This window comes from Equus caballus, chromosome 21 (genome assembly GCF_041296265.1).
Source record: "Equus caballus isolate H_3958 breed thoroughbred chromosome 21, TB-T2T, whole genome shotgun sequence".
Taxonomy (NCBI): domain Eukaryota; kingdom Metazoa; phylum Chordata; class Mammalia; order Perissodactyla; family Equidae; genus Equus; species Equus caballus.
This window is the reverse complement of record NC_091704.1, coordinates 46510661-46534316: the sequence shown is the minus strand read 5'-3', so window position 1 is coordinate 46534316 and position 23656 is coordinate 46510661. Positions and strand designations below refer to the sequence as shown.

The window sequence follows — 23656 nt, the reverse complement described above, 5'->3', positions numbered from 1 at the left end:
AAGATTCAGGGTTACGTAATCTGAAGTCTAAACGACCCAGAGGAGGACACGTTACCCACAGTAACATTAACGGTGTCAGAAAGAGCTATAAGGAGGGTGCCGTTCATAGCGACCGACGCTGGCGCCTGAAGTTGCCACATCTCTGGAAACCCCCATTTGCCTTCTCACCGTCACAGGTGAGAGGTCTTGCTCTCTCAGGCCTCGGCTTAAACAACAAAAACATACGCAGCGCCTGGGGAGGCGGCACTGGGGATACGAGTCGGCTTCAAGTTTCTGCCGAAAGAGGGCGCTGGTCTAAGACTAATAGAAATCCGTGGACAGGGACGCCCAGTCAAATGAAAGACCACTTAAAAACATTTTCAATTTATTTTAATTTGCGGGACTTAAGTGTCAGAATCCTCCCGTCCACTATAGCAGTTCACATCGCAAATGACCTCGGGGTGTTAGCACGTTCAGAGGGTCAAGTTCCATTCGAACCTGCCCTGAAGCGCGGAGGACCCCGGCAAGGCTCCTCTGGCCACGGACTTCCTCACGGCCGTTTCCATCTCTGTTCCATCTCTTGTCTCCACTGCTGTTGTGGATGTGACCAGCGGCTGGACTGGGTTTCCGACGCAGGACCTCTCGCTTTCCAGAACCGCGAGCACAGAGTCTAGCGCGCCCCCGAGGAGAAGCGGCTGGATTTCCGAGCGCAGGGGCTGGACCGGAGCGTGCGCGTGCACCCAGGGGACCCTCGGAGTATCGATTTAGGGAGAAGATCGCTTTATTTAGTTACCTGGTTTAGCAAACAAAGCCCAGAGGACGCCTTGGAGATGCTTTTCAAGCCTTTTGCCACCTCCAGAAGCGGAATCGTTCTCCCGCCTCTGGGAGCAACAAGTTTCGCTTTTCTGCTCGCAATGCGCCCGCGGAATGTCTGCGCGCGGGGACGCTGGAGTCCCCGCAACGCTGCGACTCCAGCGCGAACCCGCTTGGCCGGGGGGGGGGGAGAAGCCTGGCGCGAAAAGGAGGAGGGCGGGAGAAGGATGGGCGCCAGTTAACGCCCGGGCTAGTTGGACGTTCCAGGTCGGCGATCGAGCCGTCTGCACTGGGACCTTTGTCCCTGTTCCCTGACCTTGCGCCAGGGGACAGAAAGGTCGGGTGCCTGCCCAGAGTTGGCGCGTCAGGAGGTAATGTGGCCGGAGTGCGAAAGAGGTGAGAGGGAGCAGGACCTGCGGAATTTTGCAACGAAGCTACCAATTTCTAGGACCACCCCCTTTCTCTAATCCTTTTGTGTTTTGCTTTTTTTTTTGCACGGTGTATGTGTGCCTGCGCGCATTTCTTTACTTTCCAACATTTCCTTTTTAAAGCCCGGAACAGGAGAGAGCGCTGCCGCGTGCGGGGCGGGGGAGAGGCGGGGACCCCGGAGGCGGTGCGGTGCGGGCTCCTGCCCCTGCTGAAGTGGGCCACTGCGGCTTTAAGGAAAATGCGGAGGGCTGGCGAGGAGTGGGGGTTAGGGACAGGGGAGGGGTGGGAAGGGTAGGGGTGCGGGGAGGAGCCCTGATGTAAGAATGTTAATGACAGGCTCCCCCAGCCCAGCCCCCCCACCCCCACCCGCTGGAAATACAAGGCCGGCCTCGGCGCGCCATGTGTGGTAACACGCTCCGCCGCTGCCACGCTATTTAAACGCGGGCTATGGATCCAGGAACCGGCGCGAATCAATGAGATCAAACGCGAGGGAGATGCACCGTCAATTACAAGCACTGGGACAAGTCTAACTTTTTTTTCTTTTACAAATACGCTTTCAAAAGCAATCTTTGCAACGCCCAAATAGGAAGCCATCTCTGAGCAAAATAGTATATATAAAGGGAGGACGAATATATATATTTATAAGTATATATATAAATATATTGCAGGCATACAGGTTTACACCCGGTGAACTTTTTCTTCTTTTTCTTTTATTTTCTTTCTTTCTTTCTTCTTTTTTTTTTTTAAAAACGAGTGAGATTGCAAAGAAGGACTCTTCCTCTCTATCTTTTGGCAAGTTAGTGGAGGGGGTATTCTGTTTTCTTAGAGCGCCCAAGGGGGCGCAGGGACCTGGGAGAGAAGAGTGGGGAGGAAAGAGGAAGGGTGGGTGGGGGGCAGAGGGCGAGTCAGCAGCGAGGGTAGGCGCTTTCCTGCGGCACGATGCCGTCCCTGCTGGTGCTCACTTTGTCCGCGTGCGTCCTGCTCAGCTGGGCGTTGCTGGCTGGCAGCACGGGTGGCGGTGGCGGCGGGGGCGCGGGCCCGGGCGGCGGGCGCCGGGAGAGAGAGGCACTGCCGCCTCAGAAGATCGAGGTGCTGGTGCTGTTGCCCCAAGACGATTCGTACCTGTTCTCCCTGGCCCGGGTGCGGCCGGCCATCGAATACGCGCTGCGCAGCGTGGAGGGCAACGGGACCGGGCGGCGGCTTCTGCCACCCGGCACTCGCTTCCAGGTGGCCTACGAAGACTCAGACTGCGGCAACCGCGCACTCTTCAGCCTGGTGGACCGCGTGGCGGCGGCGCGGGGCGCCAAGCCGGACCTTATCCTGGGGCCGGTGTGCGAGTATGCGGCGGCACCGGTGGCCCGGCTTGCAGCGCACTGGGACCTGCCCATGCTGTCGGCCGGGGCACTGGCCGCCGGCTTCCAGCATAAGGACACTGAATACTCACACCTCACGCGCGTGGCGCCCGCGTACTCCAAGATGGGCGAGATGATGCTCGCCTTGTTCCGTCACCACCAGTGGAGCCGTGCCGCGCTGGTCTACAGCGACGACAGGCTGGAGCGGAACTGCTACTTCACCCTCGAGGGGGTCCACGAGGTCTTCCAGGAGGAGGGCTTGCACACGTCCGCCTACAATTTCGATGAGACCAAAGACTTGGACTTGGACGACATCGTGCGCTACATCCAGGCCAGTGAGCGAGGTGAGCAGAAGCGCGCTCCTGTCCCCCGGCCCTAACCCAACCGCTCTCTGCGACTCTCCCTACACAGCGGTCCGCTCTTCTGCAGACCGCACTACCCCCTGCGGCACTGAAGACCTGGGGAGGGCGCGCATGGGGTCTCCCCTGGGTATGCGCTGCCTGGCTGCGACGACCTTTGACCACCGCTCCTTGCGGTCGCGGGGTGTACGTAGAGGGTCCTGGGGAGGTGATGGAACCTGGGGGAGGGGCATCTGAGCCCGTAGTTTCCGTGTGCCCATGCCCAGGTCTGACAGGTGCCGCCTGAGTATTTTTTCCTCGCTTCCCCTTCACTGGCGCCGGGCTGACGATTAGGGGCTCACTCCCAGTGCCCTGCCCCAGCCAGGGTGTGAAAGCGTGCAGAGGCCGAAAGAACTTGTTACCCGGTCGTTTCCCGACGTGCGCCCTCTCCTAGTACGGAAGTGCATGCAGACGCGCTACAGCGAGCGCGCCGCCACTTGGCTAGCTGGGGTCTCGGGGTTGCCTGGCTGCTCCTTCCACAGATCCCAGCGTTCTTTAAAAGGCTCATTGTATCGCCCTTCTTATTCCTTCCATGGCCCCTCTAGCCCTTTATAAACGAGCTCCTGTGGTTTGTACCAAAAATGCCTCTCTGTGTCTGGACTCAGGCGACACTCACTTTCCCCAGCGCGTTCGGCATCACGGTCTCTAAAGCGTCAGGAGCGAGGCTTTGCGAAAGCGCGCGCTGGAGAAGCAGCACTGAACCTCCTTTCCACGGGACCCCCAAGTTTTCTCCGCGGGTCTGTGACGGTTCGAATAACCACCAAACTGGACAAAGAGTTCAAGGCTGAGGATGGTGGCTCTGGCTACAGGGAGCGGGAGGAGAAGCGGGTGGTCGCGGATACGTAAGCGCGGAAGCCCCGGGTGCGGCCGGTTGTACTGTGGAGCACACTGCCGGAAGGCGGGCTGAGATCCCAGCGTAGCGCAGTTCCCTCTTTCCGGGTGTCAGGTTTGGCGTGCACAACGCTCGGGGAATCTCGCCCCGGCTTCCCCTCGGCGCGCACGCGCCTGGATTGTCGCTGGCGCAATTTGGGCAAAGCTCCCCACGACACCACGAGGGGGGACCCAAGGGGAGAGGGGCTGAGTCAGGAGTGGGGCTCCCACCTGGGCGCTGCCGGTGGGAGGCAGCGCAGCCGGAGGCTGGGGGGCCTCTGGAACAGGTGGGAATGGGCAGAGGCGCCACGGAGGATGGCGCCGCGGCCGTCCCTCTTCCCAATTTGGCCACCTTGGATTCGGAGTGAACGCACTCTTTAGAGCGCAGAGGCGGGAGGTGTTGACAGTGGGGATGCATGGCCAAATTTTAAGCGTTCGAACTCCAGGCTGTCTGCGCCGATTCCCTGCCAGCCAAGCAGGCGGGGCGCCGGCTTTGCTGATGATGAAAAAGGGCACTTGTATCCAACGGCTGCGGACTCGCCACGCCCAGCTGAGAAACCCACATCTACTTCTCTCCCTTTTCTCAGTCCCCAGGTTACTGTAGACCCCTGCAGACCTTGGGCTGCTCTGTTCCCCCCGGAAGCCGATTCTTTAGCTCTCAGCGTTTGAGGGCCTGGAGCTAAGAGTCGGAGACTTCGCTGGAGCGGCTGGCGATGGGGGTGTGTCCCCCTACGGGCGAGATCCGCGGTCTGCCAGCGCGTCTGTGCTGCCGCCGCCGTGGAGGGCTCCATGCGGGCAGTGACCCCTGCACACGTGGCCTGGGATTCATCGTCGGCCCAGATGAGGGCAGATCTTGGCCACCATGCCCCTCAGCCTCACAATGGTGTGGCTGAGGCCAGTGGGGAGTGAGGGCGTCAGTGCCCTGGTGGGCCTGGGGACTTCAGAAAGCTTGGGCCACAGTCTGCTGCTGCTCATGATTTTTTAATTACATGTTCCCAAGTCTCTTTGCTTTTTTTCTTTTCTTCCAAGTTTGGATTTAGTGGTGACAGTTTGCTCAGCTGACCTGCATGTTTTACAGGTGATAAGGTTCCCATTCTTACTCTAAAATATATTTCCAACAGCGACTTGGCAGATGTTCAGAAGTGGAAAATAAAATAGTTTCTTGCCTAAGCCCGCGGCCCACCGAAATTCGCTACTCTCTGGAGAGAAAGTGGCTGGATACAAAGCTCTCTGGGGATCTTTCATCTTTTACTAATCACCATTACTTCCCTATAAGCGATTAATGGGTTAAATCGGGGTTCAGTAGAGGGGTTCAGTGGAGTTGGATGTGCGGAGCGCCTGTCCTGGCTCAGGCATTCACTGGCAGGAAGCCTGGGCTGCTACTAAACCTCTTTACCTCGGCTTCTCGGGTAAAGTGGGGGTAGTCGGGGTACTCCCATCTTGGAGACGCTGGGAGGATTAAATGAGTTAACACACAGAATGCACTGGAACTATGCCAGATGCATACTCAGTGCTCAGTAAACGTGAGGTTTTATTATATTTTACATATATGATGATAATCCCCATTACCAGAAGGAGAGGGCAGGCCTGGGGGCAAGACCCCTGGGCTGAGTAGATGTTCTGGATTTGGGGTCTCCATTCAGCTGCTGTGTGGCCTGTGCAAGTCACTCACCTTCTCTAAGGCTGAATTTCCTCTTCTGTTAGTGAGGCAGATGACAATCAGGCCTCATCAAATTGACATTAAGTGGTTGTGATTTGTGCTCACTTAAGTGTAAAAACGTACCCGACCATATTTTTGTCTTTGAAAATTCCAGGGGCCCACCTGGTGGTGCAGCGGTTAAGTTTGCATGTTCTGCTTTGGCGGCCCGGGTTCACCGGTTCGGCTCCCAGGTGGGGACATGACACTGCTTGGCACGCCATGCTGTGGTAGGCATCCCACATATAAAGTAGAGGAAGATGGGCACAGATGTTAGCTCAGGGCCAGTCTTCCTCAGCAAAAAGAGGAGGATTGGCGGCAGATGTTAGCTCAGGGCTAATCTTCCTCAAAAAAAGAAAATTCCATATGAAACTTCATAGAACTAGAGAGTTTACCCCTTTTGGAGATTACATTTTTAGCACTGTTTTGGACTTAAATTCATCTTTAAAATCAGATCACAAATGTTTGACTCTCTCACAGGGTAAAACCTGATGATGCCACCCTCCCAAATAATAATATGACTAAAAAATACCATTTGGCTATCTGCTGTACTGCAGAATGAAAAACTGAGGGATATTAATCATTCATTTCAGGGATTTTCCATCAAAGTCAATAATTAAAAAATTTTGTTTCTCTCATGTCTTTCGCTAATATATAGTATCACCAGAATACACACACCTGAGTATATATTATTTTTAAAAATAATGACCTTTATTTAAAATGGATTCCCTCATACCCTCATCTACTGCCCTCAGTATTCCACACTCAATGATCAATTTATTTTTAAAAAGGCAAGTTTAAAAACAAATATTATTTTCAAGCAATAAAAGCCAGTAGTTGTTTTGTTTATACACCTTATAAGATGCAGAACTAGAAGTATTGTACACACAAACATTTTTGTATGAAGGGCTGTAGTTTTATCCTTTTAGTTAGTAATATGTCATTAATCTGGGCCTGCACAACAACTGTAGAGATAACAATACTTAATCAGCACAAGAGTCATTTATTTTTAGAATTAGGCTGGAGTAAATGACCCTGTGGTTGATCAGTAGACCGTTTAAGCAAAGAACCCACGATAAGTGTAAAATAACTAACACACAGCAGGGGAAGACGTGACACAAGTCTTTTTAGGAGCAAGAGTTTCCCATCTCCCACTCCCCCTTTCTTACTTCCCAGAGGCAACTGTTTTCAACTCTTGTAGCTGTTTCTGTGAGTATTTGACTTCACACCTCTACATAACATGTTACTTTTGATTTTTTCGGTTTTGGGTCTTATCTCTTGTCATCCCAGGGAAGATGATGACTTAGTTCTCTTTTACTGCCTGTTAACCACACACTCAAGCTTTCCTTCCAGTCATCCTTCCAACATGGTGTGTCAAAACATTTAGTTAGCTCGGTGTTCAGTGTCTATATTATTATCACCTTCTGAATCCTACTTGTAGCTGAGCTGTATAGACTACTATGATGACATTTTCTTTATTGTCCTACTTGTTTTCCTTGAGGTTAAAAACAAATTCTGTTTTTGTTTGCTTAGTTTCCTATGGGCTTATAACTAAATCATCTACCAATTCTCTGTTTTAAGCCTCCTGTGTTGTTCCAGTTTGGTTATTTTCTAAGCATGCTGCACAGTTGTCACTCTGGGTTCTTTCTTCAACACCCTCCTGCAACTCCCATCGCCTCTCTCTCTCTCGGACTAGATCCCTGTGTGTTCTTCTTTCTTGGTTTATACTCTTGTTTTGGTGGAGCACATCCTCCAGGAGCTTTCTGAGAAAGGATGGATGAGAGTTAAAGTTTGAGACCTTTCACGACTGAAAATTTCTTCCTCCTACCCTTATACATAATTATACAATTGTAGGTTGGAAATCATCTTCCCTCAGAATTTGAAGGATTGTCTTCTAAATTCCAGTGTTGCTATTAGGAAGCTTGAATTGATGCAGATTCTTGACCTATTGTTTATCTATTTCTTTTTCTAGAATTTTTCAGAACCTTCTCTTTGCTCCCAATGTTTTAACCTTTCATTATCATGTACTTTCATGCCAGTTATTTTGCTTTATGCATGTTACGATATTGTAGGGTAAGCCTCTTCAGTTCAGAAACTCACGTCTTTTAGTTCTGGGAAAATTTCTTAAATTATGTCTTTTATCCCCTTCATTTTCTCTGTTCTCTCTCTCTAGAATTTGTTTTGTTTGGATGTTAGTCTTCCTGGATTGAGACACTACTGTTCTTATCCTTTTTTTCCTGTTTACCACCTCTCTTTTTTGAAAAAATTTCTCTCACTTAGATATTTCTTTGACTACCCCCAAAGTTACTATATTGAGGTTCTTCTTCTTTTTTTTTTTTTGCTAAGGAAGATTTGCCCTGAGCTAACATCTGCTGCCAATCTTCCTCTTTTTCTCTGTGAGCCACCACCACAGCATGGCCACTGACAAACGAGTAGTGTAGGTTCGTGCCTGGGAACTGAACCCGGGCCGCTGAAATAGAGCACACTGAACTGAACTTAATCACCAGCTCACTGGGGCTGGCCTCTGAGTTTTAGTTTTTAATTTCTGCTATCATATTTTCAGTTTGAAGTGTATGGCATATCTTGCTTTGCTTCCACAAAGTAAGATCTCTTTTCCCTTCTAAGTTTAGACTTAAATATAAGATGGATGCAGGAGTCAGATGGACAATATGAAAATACTGTTTTTATCACTGATAAAACCTATTGGAGAATATGGATCTAGATCTGTCACCAAAAGGGCCTCCTTGCTATTATTTCCCCTTAGAATTAGTCACGGTCATCCAGTAAATCACAAATAGCGCTGCAGACCCCCATTCCAGGACAGGCCCCTTGCCACATGACAGAAGTCACCCATAACGTGCGCTCTCTGCAAGCAGACAAACCCCAAAGAGGAGGGAAGAGAGGCTGAGTCCAGTATGCCCTGTGGTTTCTTCTAGTTTCACCAATCTGACAACGCACTCCTTTTCCTCCAGGGAGGTGGGGGAGAGGGATAGATGAAGACACGTTGAGAGATGAGGAGTGTCACCCTGTTGGACGTTGCTCCAGATGGAAACCTGAGACTGGGAGAAAGACATTCCCCTAACTCACCTTTGCTACTTAGAGTGTTTTTGGCTCTCTGAAGTGACTTCTACAGCTACCCCTTTGCACTTCTCTCTGCTGTTCTCAGTGATTTCAGGAACGTGTTGCAATGGGGAGAAGCCACTTACAGAGGCACTGTGAGAATCAGATAGTGGAGGATGACATGGAACGTCACAAGTTCTTTGACCAGGAGGAAAAAATAGAGCAGAATGATGAAAAGTCTATCCAGAAACTTCAAATCACACCATCATTCCCCCTGTCCAAAATTTAACAATTTGACTAAAAAAAGTTAGTATTTATATATTTAAATATACCTAAATACAGCAGAAATTGCTTTTCCCTCCACTTTTTCTTTTTTTAATTGTGGCAAAATACACATAATATAAAATTTGCCATCTTAATCATGTTTAAGTGTACAGTTCAATGGCATTAAGCACATTTACACTGTTGTGAACCCATCACCACTGTCCATCTCCAGACTTATTTTTATCTTGCAAAACTGAAATTGTGTGCACATTAAACACTAACTCCACATTGCCTGCACCCCCAGCCCCTGGCAACCCCCATTCTCCTTCTGCCTCTATGAACTTGACTGCGCTAGGTACCTCATATAAGTGGAATCGTGCAGTATTTGTCTTTTTGTGACTGGCTTATTCACTTAGCATAATGTCTTCCAGGTTCATCCATGCTGTCGCATGTGTCAGAATTTCACTCCTTTTTAAGGCTGAATAATATTCCATTTCAGGTGTACATCAGAGTGAGTCGCTATTTATCTACATTATGAAATGATCACCACACTAAGTCTAGTTACCATCTGTCAACATACAAAGTTATTGCAATATTATTGGCTATACTCCCTATGCTGTACACCACATCCCCATGACCTATTTATTTTATAACTGGAAATTTTTTACCCCTTAATCCCCTGCACCTATTTCACCCGCTCCCTGCAACCCTTTCCCCCTCTGGCATCCACTAGTTTGTTTCCTGTATTAAGAGTCTGTTTCTGTTTAGTTCTGTTTGTTCCTTTGTTTGCTAGATTCCACATATAAGTGAGATCATAAGAAGTTGTCTTAACTGGCCTCCACTTAAGCAGCTTGCAGGATTAGTGATGCTCTGTCTTTCTCCATAAACTGTGTTGACTGTTGATGAACACTGGTAACTCGCGTACTTCTCTTGAGTATGTCCACACTTCTCACACTTGTCCATATACTTTCCAAGAGTTGTCCCCAAATCTGTTTATGCCAGTTGTGCTTATTTGTCATAAGTACATAATTTAATTTGTTGTTATATCAACTGATGAAACATGAGTAGGAAGAGAAAGCTATTTCAGTGAAAAGTATTTTAGACCTTCTGATAGATTGCTAAAAATACTTGCTGTTGAATTTGGCATGAATAAAACAGCTATAACAGATTAGGTAGCATCCTACAAATCTAGAAGGATTCTGCATTCTTACTGTTTTGTGAGTGTCCTTAAATGCTTGCTGCAACTTAAACTGGACGATAATGTGCATTATGGGTTTGTTTTATGGAAGAAAAACAATACCCTGCCTATGAACTTGGAAGTCAGGGTTTCCTTTTGAGAGTTGAACTGCATGGTCAACACAAAATGGATGAGATCTAAAGAAATCAAAGTCTGCTCAGATAGACACAATGCTGCTCTGGGTCACTTTGACTCAGTCCAAGCAGGTACTGACATTCAAAGAAGGAATGTGTCCAGCAGAAGGGGTTGGTCTTGGTGGTGATGAGGATAGAGGGAAGAAGATGGGCCAGGCCTGTAAAAACAGAAAAAGAAGTGAGAGCAAGGTCAGTGTTGGGCAGAGCCCATCCAGGACTTAGGGAAGCCTTGCTCCAGCCTGAGGACACAGCCTGTTTGGTCCTGGGCCAGGTGTAGCTCTCAGCTGGATGCTTAGGGTTATCAAGGCCTGATGTCTTTGGATACCTGAATCCTCCTACTGATGTCCCTGATTCTGATTTCATCCTCACTAACATCCTAATTTGGCTCCTCAGTTAGCATGCCCAGGTACATGTTGACACAAACATGTTGTGTCCTCACTGATACAAACATTCTGGTCCTCACTGAAATTAAGTAATCTGTATTTCAGATTATCTAAAAATATCTGAGTTAGGTTATTGGCACTCTGCCCCCAGGCAGTGACTCTCCTCTTTACATGCCGACAGAAGCAAGTTCTGTGTCTGGGGGGTTAGAGCCAGACTCCAGACAATGATCAATTGATCAAAAAATGATGATGGCTGCAGGGGCCAGTCCACCAGTGCTTCCTGGAGCGTCCTGGAGCTGCCCACTCTCGGAATCCACGCTCTTCGAACTTGACCAGTCTCAGCCCCTTATCCAAATTAAAACAAGGATCTAAGTCATAACAAGTAAGGAGAAGTTTCTTCGAAAGCTTCCTCACTGAGGCATCTTGGAATTTGACTATTTATCCCAAATATAAAACCGTATCTCCAGTCACAAACAACACCTAATCCCACAGTTATAGATCTGTACGAGTTTGGATTGTTTTAAAAACTTGTCCAGAGCTTTCACCTTGTACACCAAGTCCTCTGGTAGTAAGAAATGTCAGAGTCATGATCTAACGCTTTGAATTAACATGAGCAGTAAACTAAATATCCACGAGCGGCTGCCCCTCCACGTGGCTTGCCAAGGCAGCTTTGGCACAGCCTGAAGTTTGTTTTACATCTTTCAGCACCCGCATGTCGGAGGGCTGGCATGCATGACGAGAACGTGGTTATGGCGCCCAGGCCTCTCTGGGTCTCCTCTCCTCCGTGTATGCAGCAGAACACAGTGGTCCCCGTCCTGGGGCCTGGGAGCCATCAACAGCGATCCAATTAACTGGATAATGGCCAGGTCCCCACTTCACTCCAGCCTGTTGTACCCCTTTGTGGCGGGCAACCATACTCGGGAGCTGCTTAAAGCCTCTCAAATCTGACAGTGTGGCTATAAACTGAGAGAACATGAGGAGGGGGCTGGAATCTTGTTAACGATTTCCTATAGATGTTGAGGCAGCTTGAGAAAAAGGGTTCAAAAGTCAGACAGCAGAAAACCTATTCCACTCATTGCATCCTCTGATTTGCTAAATGAATGCTCTCCCTAAAACCATCTGGTTTGCTTTTTCAGGAAAATGTATTTACCATGCTATTAAGTATAAAAAGCAGTGACACTCTTCACTGCCTTAAATTGGGCAAATCTGGTGATTTAGTTGAAGTACTTTTTTCAAAAAACTTTATTTTGAAATAACTTTACACTTTTGGAAAAGATGTAAGAAGGTATAAAGAACCTCTGTATAGCCTTCACCCAGATTTTTACAAATTAACATTCTGCCACATGTGCTTTATCACTCCAAATCCTCTCTCCCCCTCAATACATACACACACTGATATTATCTTTTTATGAACTATTTGAGAGTAAGTACAACCATCCTGCTTCTTTACCCTGAAATACGCAAGTGTGTGTTTCCTTAGAACAAGGGCATTCGCTTATATAACCACAGTATAATTTTGAAAAGCAAGAACTCTAACACAAATGCAATACTATTATCTAATTAACAGACCTTATTCAGATTTCTCCAGTTGTCTCAATAATGCCCTTTATAAGGCAACACTTTTATTATTATTATTTTTTAAGGTCCAGGGTCCAGTGCGGGATCACACATTACATTCAGTTTTCTGTTCCTCTAAGTCTCTCTCAGTCTAGAACGTTTCCTCAGCCTGACTTCGTTTTTCACGAAATTGACCCTTTTAGAGAGCATAGGCCCACTATTCCACACTCTGTTCCCCAAGCTGGCTTTGGGGCTGCTTCCTTCTGATTAGATTCAGGTTGCCCATTTTGACGTCTTTGGCCCTGGGTGTATTACCTTAGGAGGCTCATGAGTCTGTTCCCACGGGTGGTGATGTTGGCTTGCATCGCTTTGTTATGGCGGCCACCGCTGGAGTTCTCCACTGTAAAGTTACTGTTCTTTCCCTATGTAATTCTGAGCTACTTAAGGACTTAGGTAAGTACCCTGTTCTTGTCAGGCGGCCCCCACTGGTTTCAGCGCCCTCGCTGTCCTCTGTGAAGGGGCGTCTCACGCGTGTTGTTTGTTCCTCCCTCCCAGTGGTGATCATGTGTGCGAGCAGCGACACCATCCGGGGCATCATGCTGGCAGCGCACAGGCACGGGATGACCAGCGGAGACTACGCCTTCTTCAACATCGAACTCTTCAACAGTTCTTCCTACGGTAACTCCGCTTCCGGTTCCCCTCCCCCTGCTAGGGCATCAAAAAGGGGTTGTGAGAAAGAGAAAGCGCCAATAATTTGAGTTACCTCGATGGACTTGATTTCCATAAATAGGATTTTAGAAATTTGTAATTCTGAACACTCCCACGACTTCTCGTAAGTTCTCAAGCTTTTCTTCTCCGAGAACTCAACTAGAGCAAAAAGATACCAGTACTGATCACCGGTGCCGAGTGATTTGTCTGGGAGTGAGCTGAGCGCTCCAAGGGATCATAAATCCAGGCCTTAAGGACCCTGCCTGGTCTGTTTCCAACTGGAGGTTGTCATCATGATGGGCTGTTGGAATAATTTTAGTGAGATTTGGGCAGAATTTTTAACAGAACGGAATAGATTAGAAATATCAATGTAATAGAATAGAACATGTTGAAGTGTGTCACATGTAGCATAAGTATTGCTTTATAAAACTTTTATTTCGGTAATATAATTGCATGTTCGTGTGTATATATTTATGCATGTTACACATATGTTTGTCATGGGCCACACTGTGGAATAAATAAAATAACCATTACTGTAAAGTGAAGTAAACAACTTTGAAAGCCACTGCTCTGAGCCCCACTTCCTTCCAGATTACTGCTCCTTAGTCCTCTTCTGTATACGTAGAAGTCTGAAAGCCACCAACATATATGATTGAAATGGACCTGGGGAAGTTCCCAAGTTTCTTTGGATGCAGGGTGTTTAAGGAGGCCATCAAGATCACAGGTACAAAGCGTTTTCCCCCAGATGTGGTTAGGGCTCTCTCTGAAGTAGACCCTGTAGGGCTATGGAACGTTTTCTCGGAGACCGCACCCTGGCTGTTATAGAGGAGCTGTAAGTGCGCATGTTACAGATGGCATGCTTGTGCTGAGCGCCCCTTCCCAGTTCTTGCTGTTCAGATACAGTTAGACAAGATCTAAACCTTAAAACATATACTTTGGTTTCCTGCTCTGATATCTTAGTTTACTAAAGCAGTATATCATTGTGCACAAACAGATGATAAAATATACTTCTCAGGGGGGTAAAGAAAAGTTAGTGAAACAAATGTAGCCTCTGCCTCCTGTCTGGATAAAATTGGAAATCTGAGGCTTGCAGGATACATACCCATTTTTTCGCTCCTTCCTGTCGTGATCATGTTTTTCCTTCTTTACACAGAAGACTAGTGTTTTCTCTTCTTGACCCAATATCAGAATGTAATTACATTATTGGCTACAGTATTGAGTTCATTGGTATAATGGTATAGACTGGTGACAAATGAGAAACTTTTATTCTGAGTTTTGCAAGATTGCAATTGCAAATATAGAATTTGGAGGCAATGCATGTGAATGCACATTATAAATGGGCAATTGCAACACAAGTATTAGCTACTGGAATTCCTTTCATCTACAGATAAAGCTTGTATTACTAGTCCCTGCTAATTACAATACATGAGTATTGTAGAAAATTTGGGAAACAGGAAAGCAAAGAAGAAAATAAATTACCATAATTCTGCCACCCAGATAAAAGTACATTGATATTTAGAAGTGTGTATATCCTATTGGATAAAAAAATATATTTTACAAAGAATATTTTTCATTAAAATGATCATTCTATTTATAGTATGGCTACATAGTATTTTATAATGACAATTTGTCATCTTAATCAGCCTCTTATTTTCCCATATTTGTGGTGTTCCCAGCTTTTTGCTATTAGGAACAATGCTATATTGGGTGGCCTTGCATATGCATGTGTGGCACACACACACACACACTCACTTATATATATATTTATATATATATTATCTGTAAGATAAATTTCCAGGAGTAGAATTTCTGGGTCAAAGGTTATGTGCATTTAAGTTTTGGTGGATATTGCTAAGTTACCCCTTAAAGAGGTTTACCAAATTATACTTTTGCAACAATGTATGAGCTTGTCTGTTTTCCTATATCCTTGTCAACCCTGCACATCTAACTTCTAAATCATTTTATTTGTTTGAATTTCTTTTTATGTCCATAAGCAAAGGTTTGAAGTTTCTTCTTCAGTTGTTATATAGAAAAGCTGTGTTTTCCTTTATCTAGTTTGCAAGAATTTCACATATTAAGTCCTCTGTTCCAATGGTTTTTATATCACTTTCAAATAATAATAACAGTTTTTTCTCCATTTTGATGGTTGAATGTTTTGTATCCTTTTCTTTCCTTATTGCAATGGCAAGAGCCCCCAGAATAATATATAGCACTGGTGATACTTCAACTTCTGACTTCTTCTCTTGAAGCCGATGTTAAAGCATCCTTTTATTTCTGGCTTAATAGGTGTGGTTTTCAAAATCAGGAATGAGTGACGAATGTTATCAAATACATTTGACCTATACTTTTAATAAATTTCCTAATATGAGCCATTAGAGTATCCTTGGAATTAAACATACTTTGTCATGATGATTTTTTTAGATATGTTGCTGATTTTAAGTTTTTAACATTTTATTTAATATTTTTGAATCTGTATTCATGAGACTGGACAATAGTTTTCTTGTCTTGAGGTGGTATTGCCAGATTTTAATATCAGGTTTATATTAACTTTATGCAATTGATTGGGACACTTTCCATTGTGTTTATGCTCTAGAACAGTTTATATCATACCGATATTCTTATATACCATGAGAATATTCCTTGAAAGATGGAAACAATTCAACTCTGTATCTGGATCTAACTTCGTTTAGGCAGTAATTTTTGGAAAACTTAAAAAAAATTATTTTCAAATAATTTTAGGCTTACAGAAAAGTTGCAAAAATAATAGAGTTCATGTATACTTTTTACCCAGATTCCTCTAACGTTAACAATTTAAATAACCATAGTACAGTTATCAAAATAAGAAAATTAACGTTGGTACAATGCTACTAACTAGACTACAGGCCTTATTTGAAATTTACCACTTTAATGCTTTTTGTGTTCCAGGATCCAGTCCAGGATCCCACATTCCAGTTAGCTGTTGTGTCTCCTTAATCTCCTCCAATCTGTTCTGGTTTCTCAATCTCTCCTGTCTTTCATGACCCGACACTTTCGATAAGTGTGTTATTTTGTAGAATGTCTCTCAATTTGGATTTATCTGGTGTTTTTGCATGATAAGACTGAGTTTATACATTTTTTGCAAGAATTTTACAAAAGTGATGTTGTGTCCTCACTGCGTGACATCAGTGCATAAGAAATCGTATATCTGTATCTGTATGACTTATTGGTAGTTATGTTTGGACAACTTTTTCAAACTTAGTTTTCCATGAGTTCAGTTTTTCTTGAAAATTTAATTGTATAGGTTATACAGTGTGCTCTTACACAGTCTACAAGGTATCCTTGGTGTTTCTGATTAGATCCTTTCTTTTCCCTTTTACGGCACAGTTGCTCAAGCTCTGGGCTCTGGTGTCAGTCTGCTTGAGAGGCTGTGCCACATACTTGCTCTTGGCAAATTGATGTAACCCTGCTCTCCCCCTCAAGCTTTAGTTTCTTCTACTGATAATAATAGTACTTACCTCATGGCATGAGTAGTAAGTGAGGTGACGTATGTGAGATACATAGCAAACTTCTTGGAACATAATGAGTGTTTAATAAATCTTAGCTATATTTATTACTAGCCTTAGTTTACTTTGATGATTACACATAATAATTTAAAAATGAAAAGTTAAGTTTGTACATTTTTCTGTGGTGTAGTTTTATGGATAGATCTAGGGCCATACATTCTATTACCAAATTAATCAACTTTTATCTAATACATCCTAATGACCTGGATGCATTAGGAATTATATCTGCATGCAAATAACCAACACTGTTAACTGTAGTGATTTAAACAAATGTAGGGGTTTATTCTCTCACCTGTAAGAAGTCCAGAGGTGGGCAGAGCATCCGCCAGAGCAGGGATGTGGTTCCACAATGTCATCAGGGATCCAAGCTCCTTCTGTTTTTCTGCTCCCTCAACCTTAGTGAATGGTATCCATCCTCAAGATCACAAGACAGTGACTGGGGCTCCAGGGATCATGTCTTAATTTGAGACCAGACAAAGGGGAGAAGAGGAGAAGCAAAAAGAGATCCTCTTAGTTGATTCAATTCTGTTTGAAGGGTTCTCTAGGGCCCCGCTCGTCAACTTCTGCTTCCACATCATTGGCTACCCCCAGTTGCAAGGGAGGCTAGGAAATGTGTGCTTTTAGCTGGATTCACTGCTCCCCCAAATCAAAGTAGGAATCTGTTATTAAGGAAGAAGGGACAATGGATGTAGGGAGGCAACTGCCCACCTTTGCCACAGACCCTGAAGCATCCTTCCTCCTCAGAGTAGAAGCAATCAGCAGAATCTTACGGCAGGCAGAGTGACCTAGACCAAGGTTCTGGCGTCCGTCTCTGAGATCTTGTGCCCTAAGAATCAGATATGTGTTCATGAAAAGTTCGTCAACATCCTCCTCTCCCTGTGCTTCCTCACACCAAACCCTACACCAGTTCCAGAAAAAGTCTCTATTTTAATTAGTACTTACTTGACTTTGGATTTTCAAAAAACATATTGCTAGTGTATCCATATTTACTTATTACTAGATTGTTTGGTCTTGGTGAGCACTCCCCAAAATTCTCAGATTTGCCCAAATTATATTGTCACAGGAGTTCAGAATATATTATGGGGGAATTCAAGTGATGGAAAATAAGACTGAATGGATAGATTTAAAGAAAATGTAGAGAGAAGGTGATCTATATGGTCCTATAGAGTTTTTAATAGTACCTACTGGCATTGTCGTTCATTGGCATTCCCTTAGGATGTAAGTTAGGTGGAAAATTATCTGGGTGATCGTTTCCGGGACTGTCAAGATTAGTTGTAGGGCGTTCCTGCCTTCCCGAGAACTCAGAGGGCACTAACTGTGGGGAGGATGGGAGTGTAGTAGAGTGAAGTGATGCACGTAAATTATTTCACTTGCTAAAAATGGAAAAATAGCAGAAGAACTGGTGAGGGATTGGATTTATTAGGTTTTGCTATAAAAGTGATATTTGCACATTGAAGTAAGTTTGGGACAATGAGAAAAGAGAAAAGAATTCTCACACAGTCCTTCAACTGTAACGGTTATTAAACCACATTTAGACACTTCCTCTTCTGATCTTTCTTCCTCTGCTACTTTTTTTAAAACATTTTTGTCATCGCACTGCATTTGCAGTTTTTTTTTTTTTTAAGATTTTTAAAATTTTTTTCCTTTTTCTCCCCAAAGCCCCCCGGTACATAGTTGTATATTCTTAGTTGTGGCATGTGGAACGCCACCTCAGCGTGGTCTGATGAGCAGTGCCATGTCCATGCCCAGGATTCAAACCGATGAAACACTGGGCCACCTGCAGCGGAGTGCACGAACTTAACCACTCGGCCATGGGGCCAGCCCCTGCATTTGCAGTTTTAAACCTTGGAACCCCAAAGTCTGAACATAGAGCAGGCACGGCACCAGCATTTGGAGTCTGCCTTGTGTGTGAATCCTGCTTCTGTTGCTTATTAGCTAAGTGACTTTGGGGATGTTAATCTCCTTGAGCCTCAGTTTCCTCATCTGTAAGATGAGAATCATACTTAGAGTTTCTATGAGGATTAAAGAATGAAATCTACAGGCAAAGCCATGCACAATGGCATCCCCCAGTAAGCGGTGCTCTTATTACTGATGGGAGGAACTGGATCAGCCTCGCTCATGGCAAGCATGTAACACCTGGGCATTTGGAGAGGGTGGCATGAGGCAAGGAGGCTGGTACTGTTCTCTCACTTAAATGGCCATCAGAGTTCAAGAGCTGTAGTGCCATGTGTCCAGACCAGGTGAACTCCAGGCATTCATTTCTTGGATGTATTCTCTGATGTCTCAACTAGTTATTCAGCCCACAGTTACTGAAAGCCTACTATGTGCTGGGTCCTTGGTAAGTACTGAGAGCTTCAGGATGACATAGTCATCCCAGCATAGGCACCCTTGCCAGCGCCGGCTCCCTGGCCACCAGGCTTTCTGAGCACAGGGCTTGGTGCTGAGCAGGTTGTTCTTCTCTCACAGATGTTCTGTACGTTTCTCACTCTAGATGCAAGCTTGGGACTCCCTGATGTTTAAAACAAAACAAAACAAAGCAAAGCAAAGCAAATTCATTTTCCCATAGTCCTGAAACAGCTGCAACAAATCACCTTCTCTGCTCTACTTTTCACTAGCAGACTTCTTCTTCTCTTCTTAATTCCGTGTTCAGGAGCGTTGTCAGAATATGACATGAGTACCCACCACTCCTCTGAAAGTGCTCTCCTCAAGGTCACCAATGGCCCCCTCATACCAAAGCCCTTAGCTTCAGCTCAGACCATGCCTCCATGCCTCTAAAGCAGTGCTGTTCAGTGGAACTTTCTGTGATGCTGTCTGTGTTCTATTTTGTGTTGCCCAGTATGGTAGCCACTAGCCTCATGTGGCTATTGAGTACATGAAATGTGACAAGTGTGACTGAGAAACTGAGTGTTTAGTTTTATTTAATTTTCATTAATTTAAGTTTAAATAGTCACTCGTAGCTAGTGGCTACTATATTAGACAGCACAGTTCTTGAGCATTCATCATTGATTCCATCCATTTGTTTCTGGAAACCCTGTGCTCTTAGCTTTGGTGGCATGGCATTCCTTGTTCTGTTAGCGCCTCTCTGTCTCTCTTACTTGTCCTGCCCACCAAGAACAGCAGCCCCAAAGTGCCTATGCTCAACCCTTCTCCCTTCTCTGTCTGCCCTCTCTTTCCAGTGCCGTCCATCCCTGGGTTCTAACTAGAAGCCGTAAGGAAATGACATCCAGCACTCTCTCCAGTCCTCACTCCTTTCTGGCTTCAGACCACTCTTTCCAACCCCAGCCTGGTGTAGTCAGTCACCTTGGATTGACCGTGGCCCTAACTGAAATCGTTATTATTTCCACATCCACCTACCCCTCCTTCTCCATCTGGCTCTGCTCTTTCCTCTAGCGACAGGCGGTTTTCCTTTCCTCTTTGGCGTCATCGGTGACGCGCCTCCCTCTCTGTTGTCTCTCACTCCCTAACTCTAGTAGAGTCTTGAGATTCCTCTTGCACAGTCCTCTGCTTCCATTCTGAAGGGCTCTCCCTCCTTTTATGATTATAAAAGCAGTAAATATTTATGACTGAAAATTCACTAGGTTCAGAGAAACACAAAACAAGAAAAGAAAAGAAAAGAAAACTTGCCCTGATTCTAACCACCCAGACAACCATGTTTAATTTTTTGGGTATGTCTTCCCACATGTAACCTCTCGTAACCTCTTGCCTGGATTACTGTGGCTGTGAACGCTCCGTGTCTCCCCACTCTAATCCATTGCTATTTCCCAAGGCATGATTCTGATCATGTCATTCTTCTGTTCCGCTCATAAATCTCCAGAGGCACCCAGTTGTCTACTGAATTAAATTTGTCCTCACTGATGTGGCGCCATGCCAAGCCGACCTCTGCTTTCCTAGCATTCAACAGCTCTGTATGGGAGATGTTATTGACCCGTTAAAATAAGAAACACCCACAAAAGCAGGAAGTCATGGTATTGCTTAAGGTTATGACTAGATACCTAGTTAGTTTGGCTTAAATTTATTAAGTGCTATTGTTTCCATTCTTTTTTCCTTTTCTTTTTTTGGTGAGGAAGATTGGCCCTGAGCTAACATCTGTTGCCAATCTTCCTCCTTTTGCTTGAGGAAGATTGTTGGTGAGCTACCTTCTGTGACAGTCTTCTATTTTGTATGTGGGATGCCACCACAGCATGGTTTGATGAGCAGTGCCTAGGTCCATGCCTGGGATTCAAATTTGTGAAGCCCAGGCCACTAAAGTGGGGCACACAAACTTAACCACTATGCCACTGAGCCAGGCCCCTCTATTCTTTTTTCTAGAAAATAAAACCCCAAAGTTATTATCTTTCAGATTGTGGTAGATAGAGTTATTGTACTGGATTTCACTTCCTTCAAAATAAAAGTATTTTTCTTATTTTAGTAACTGAGGTAGTTGCTGTTTCCAGTTCTATGTGTATTTTCTAATTACACAGCATAAAACCCTATAGGGCTGATTATTTCCTTTCTTATGCCCCCAGAGAGAACTCTTTCCCAGAGCTGAGAAACTCTGACCTCTTCTTAAGAAACATCGCTTCTGTCTTGAGTCTTGATACCTCAACCCAATTAAAAATGAATCAATAAATATTGATTGCAGGCCTATAAGAAATGAGTTTCTCCATGGGATGAAGATGTTCTGGAAATCTTAGAATTTGGGGTCTTCCTGGCAAATGGATTTGGCCCCTTCAGAAAGGCCATGTTGTCTGTGTTTTGAGCACCCAGCTGGGTTTACCTGGCCGACGGCCAGTGCTGCGCATGCTGTGGCCTCCTCGGTGTGGGCGTTTGGGAGGTTTCCTAGGGGAGGAGGAGGACTTTGTCAAGTTTTGTTTGTTGGCCTGAAATTTAATCTCGTGCTCATTGAGAACAGATCTAGCCCTTAATGAATTCTGTCCTCAGCTCTGTCTTGCTTATCTTTTAACAGCTCCCTGGCACATAGTAAGCAATTAATAAATGGTTGCTATTATAAGGATTATGATTATATGGATGTCTCCACAAACAAATTCTTTGTCTCTGCCTTTTCTCATGCTCCAGACCGAGGTTCCCAGCTGCCTACTGGATGTCATACACATTTGCACCTTTGCCTGTGCTGTAGGCTCTGCCAAGCATGCCTTTCCACCTCCTCTCCTCCTATTAAAATCCTATTCACACATTTAGGACCAGGCTGACGCCGCCTGCTCACATGAAACCTTCCTTCCTTGGAGCTCGTAGTTTCTTCCTCTATACTCGGCATTGTTCTTTGTACCATCCAGCCACCCCTGTAGCGAGCTGTTACCTGTAATAACTTCAGTTGTTTACATGTCCATCTCTACATCCCTCTCGTGAAGGTGGTGGAGACTGTTCGAGACATTTATGGTGCCCTCTGTGGCTGTCACAGAACCTCGCATGCAGTACATTGTTAGTCGATGGTGTGTGTTTTAAGTTGTGATCGAAATTCCAAAGCCACCAATTCTTTATTGAACTTTTTCTGTAAGAATAGAGCGAGTGCCATGGGACCCTGGCTGACACTCCAGAGACATCCTCACTGCTCAGCTTCTGGCCTTGGGCTGTCTTCTGTGGACTGGGGGCTCGGAGGAAACAAATGACTTTGGTGTTGGACTCCAGCAGGATGAGTTCCTCTGTGTGTTTGCAGAGATCTCCAGGAATCACAATGATAATTCCCAGAAACAACAGCTTATTGTCAAAAGTTAGAGGTCTACATTTCCTTTTGGGGCCCTACAGGCCACCTGTTTTCTCAAAATGAAATAATAAAGAGAAGAGTAATGATTCTTATCCACGTAATTTGCCTTTGCTTTTGTGAAAGGGAGAGCTGTGGGGCAGCCAGGTAGCCAGCTGCTAAATGCCTTGATTTCCTCATCTGTAAAATGGAGAGGATAATTGGACCTGCAACGTGGGGTCTTGTGAGGATTAAATGAGTCTGAACATGTAAAGTGCTCAATAAATAGGGCTTTAATTATTCTGTCTGTGCCCAATGAATGTTAGCAATTTTCATTTTATTACTATTGACGCACTGATGAACAGTGTCCAATAATTTTTTATGATGTTCCAGGACTAGAAAGATACAAATCCTCATGTTTACCTAAGCTACTTTCACTCTGAAGAGATTCCAGAAATATTTCAAGAAATATCCATCTCAAACTTTTTTCTTTTAACAGCGCCAGCTTTGTCATACTTGTGCCTGTCTGTTGTCATACATAGGCATTCCTGCCATTCCACATCCGCATAACAGCAGGTTTATTGTACCACAGTAACAACTTGGTTGACCTCCGCAGTTGATCGTAGGTATTACAAAATAAGTGTGAATGGAAAGGAATAAAAACTTACTTCTTGCTCCTGCAGTGCTGCAATTGGGGTGAAAATACGGTGACATGGTTATTATAAGGCAATTAACACAGTGCTTTTCTTTCTCTCTCACATTTCAAAGGAACATGTGTCCAAGGGGCCTTCTTGCCCTTTGAGGGTCTTGACATTGCCACATCACATCCAAGTGCAAAACTATGACAATACCTCTTGCCCCATCTGCCAAAAGTAACATGTAGAGACACATCACAGTTGTAAAGGGAGAATGGCCCCTTTATGGTGACTACTTTGGAATTATAAATATTTTTGTTTCTCTCATAGGAGATGGCTCTTGGAAGAGAGGAGACAAACACGACTTTGAAGCTAAGCAAGCATACTCATCCCTCCAAACAATCACTCTACTGAGGACAGTGAAACCTGAGTTCGAGAAGTTTTCCATGGAGGTGAAAAGTTCTGTTGAGAAGCAAGGGCTCAATGAAGAGGATTATGTAAGTGCTTGATTACGAGCCTAGACCCTCAGCATCCTGAAAACAGTCTTCTAATTAGATCAGCGGTGACAAAGTGTCCCATTCTGAACCATTCAGAAATTCCTAGGTTCAGGTCTGCGTGTCGCCGAGCTTTCTGTCTGTTTTCCTGGCCAGTTTTCCTCCCTCCGCCTTCCTTCCCTTGGGTCCCCAGCCTCCCCCCGCCGCCCTTTGCTTACGCCTTTCCAAGTGCTGCAGGAAGGAAAATTGCTTTTTGTGGGTACTTGTGTTCTCATGCTGAGCAGCTGTCTGCAGACTTCCATCACCTCTTGGCTAGGAGCATCTTGGGGAAGAAAGAGGGATGAAGGAGTGCCAAAGTTTTGCATGCCTAATTTTTCCAAAGCTTGGTGGCAGAAGATATTTTGGGTTTGAGAAGGATCTTTCTTTTG

The 23656-nt window shown here is 45.2% G+C and overlaps 1 protein-coding gene across 4 annotated transcripts in view; it reads left to right on the top strand.

The window, feature by feature from the left end:
• Positions 1-305: 305 nt before the first annotated feature.
• NPR3 (natriuretic peptide receptor 3) overlaps positions 306-23656 on the top strand; it is a 70789-nt gene continuing 47438 nt past the window's right edge. Inside the window, exons 1-3 of one of the 4 annotated variants that reach the window (XM_070246351.1) lie at positions 306-1188; positions 12728-12850; positions 23065-23231. In XM_070246351.1, coding sequence (XP_070102452.1) covers positions 1167-1188; positions 12728-12850; positions 23065-23231 — 312 coding nt within the window. In that variant the 5' untranslated portion in view covers positions 306-1166. Of the gene's footprint in view, positions 2918-12727; positions 12851-23064; positions 23232-23656 lie in introns of all 4 variants that reach the window. The other 3 variants (XM_005604322.4, XM_070246352.1, XM_001500398.6) reach the window with 3 other exon arrangements.